The sequence below is a fragment of the Arachis duranensis genome, unplaced genomic scaffold (assembly GCF_000817695.3).
Source record: "Arachis duranensis cultivar V14167 unplaced genomic scaffold, aradu.V14167.gnm2.J7QH unplaced_Scaffold_232525, whole genome shotgun sequence".
Classification (NCBI taxonomy): Eukaryota; Viridiplantae; Streptophyta; class Magnoliopsida; order Fabales; family Fabaceae; genus Arachis; species Arachis duranensis.
The window spans coordinates 1643852-1645180 of record NW_026264851.1 but is presented as its reverse complement, the minus strand read 5'-3'; the positions used below and the strand labels follow the sequence as shown (position 1 = coordinate 1645180).

Below are 1329 nucleotides of genomic sequence, written 5' to 3'. Positions count from 1 at the left end.
TGTTCTAACACAATTCTAGTAGAATGCACAACATTTTCCACTACTTCCAAGTAAACTATATATGACAATTGTAAGTCAAAACTGGACTAGGATGTCCAGTGTGGTGCATTAGCCCAAAAGCTGAAGAAAAACGAACACTTTCCAAATTCCAAGCAAGTTCCAAGTCTCCTTCCGTCTAAATCTAAATCATTACAAACTAGAACCGGCTAAGAGTTCTATATAGCCATGAACAAAATGTACATACACATCAGGAGGAAGAAGGAGGGGAGTTACTAGCCCCAGATTCAGCCTCCACAGCCTCATGCTTTACACTTAAGGATAACGAAATGACATCATCATCGTGGTGGTCTTCAGGCGGAGAAGAAGAATGGTGGGAGAAACTGGAGACAGAGACGTTGGGGAAGTTGAGGCGGGCACAAGAACCGTACATAGCGCGGGCAGCCTCGTCATAGGCAAGGGCAGCACCAATGGCGGTCGGGAAAGTTCCAAGCCAAAGCCTGCTGCCTCGGTTGGGCTCTCGAATTTCGGCAACCCATTTTCCCCAAGTCCTCTGCCTCACTCCCCGGTAGTTACACCGCGAATTCTCAGGTCCCCCTTTTCCCTTCATACACCCCTTCTTCGACCCCTTCGCCGGAACCTTCCGAATCGGTTTATCGGCGTCGCTGCTTGAATCAAGCTGTGCGTTGTACTCTTTCCATTTTGCAAGTATTTTTGCTACCGACTTCGATCCACCATCCCCCTTCGTGTTCCCTTTCCCCAACATTTCTGCATGCAATGCAAACCCTAATTTTACAACACTTTGCCTTCATTAGATTCGGTACACCAAAATTGACCGAAATAAAATCAGATTTAAAGAATTCTTTGAAAACTATAACGAAATGAAGAGAATGATAAAGAGGGAGGAGGAAAAGAGCTAACCTGAGAGGAGGCCCGAGTGTTTTAGCTGTGTGATCGGAATTGGAAAGATTAGGGGCACATGATTGGGGACAATGAAGAAAAAGAAGGAAGAAGGAAGATGATGTTGAAAACAGAGATGAGCACCGACAAGACAAAGAAACTAGGGTTCACTAGCCGCCTGCATTTTGTTCCTACCACTATACTCCAAACTAGACAACAAAATAATGAGACAATTATTTTGATATTCTTTTATACTTAGAGAAATTATTTTTGTATATTATTATATAATAAATTTATGGATAATTCACCTAAATAAACAGAATTGAATGCAATATTATATGGATGTCCTAAAATCAAACTATTTACATGTATGTTTGATTTTCATGTTCATTCTATGTAAATCAAAGTTATGAAATTCGATTTAAGTGTTGG

The 1329-nt window shown here is 41.5% G+C and overlaps 1 protein-coding gene across 2 annotated transcripts; it reads right to left on the bottom strand.

Moving 5' to 3' along the window:
• On the bottom strand, window positions 1-1112 carry LOC107462080 (putative dehydration-responsive element-binding protein 2H). 2 transcript variants are annotated; one of them, XM_016080645.3, is made up of 2 exons: window positions 919-1112; window positions 1-783 (listed from the first exon to the last, which is right to left on the bottom strand). In XM_016080645.3, the coding sequence occupies exon 2, from the start codon at window positions 761-763 to the stop codon at window positions 248-250; it is 516 nt and encodes a 171-aa protein (XP_015936131.1). In that variant the 5' UTR covers window positions 764-783; window positions 919-1112; the 3' UTR covers window positions 1-247. The 2 variants fall into 2 exon arrangements, with proteins under 2 accessions (XP_015936131.1, XP_015936133.1); XM_016080647.3 differs by having other exon boundaries at window positions 1-765.
• Window positions 1113-1329: the final 217 nt, after the last annotated feature.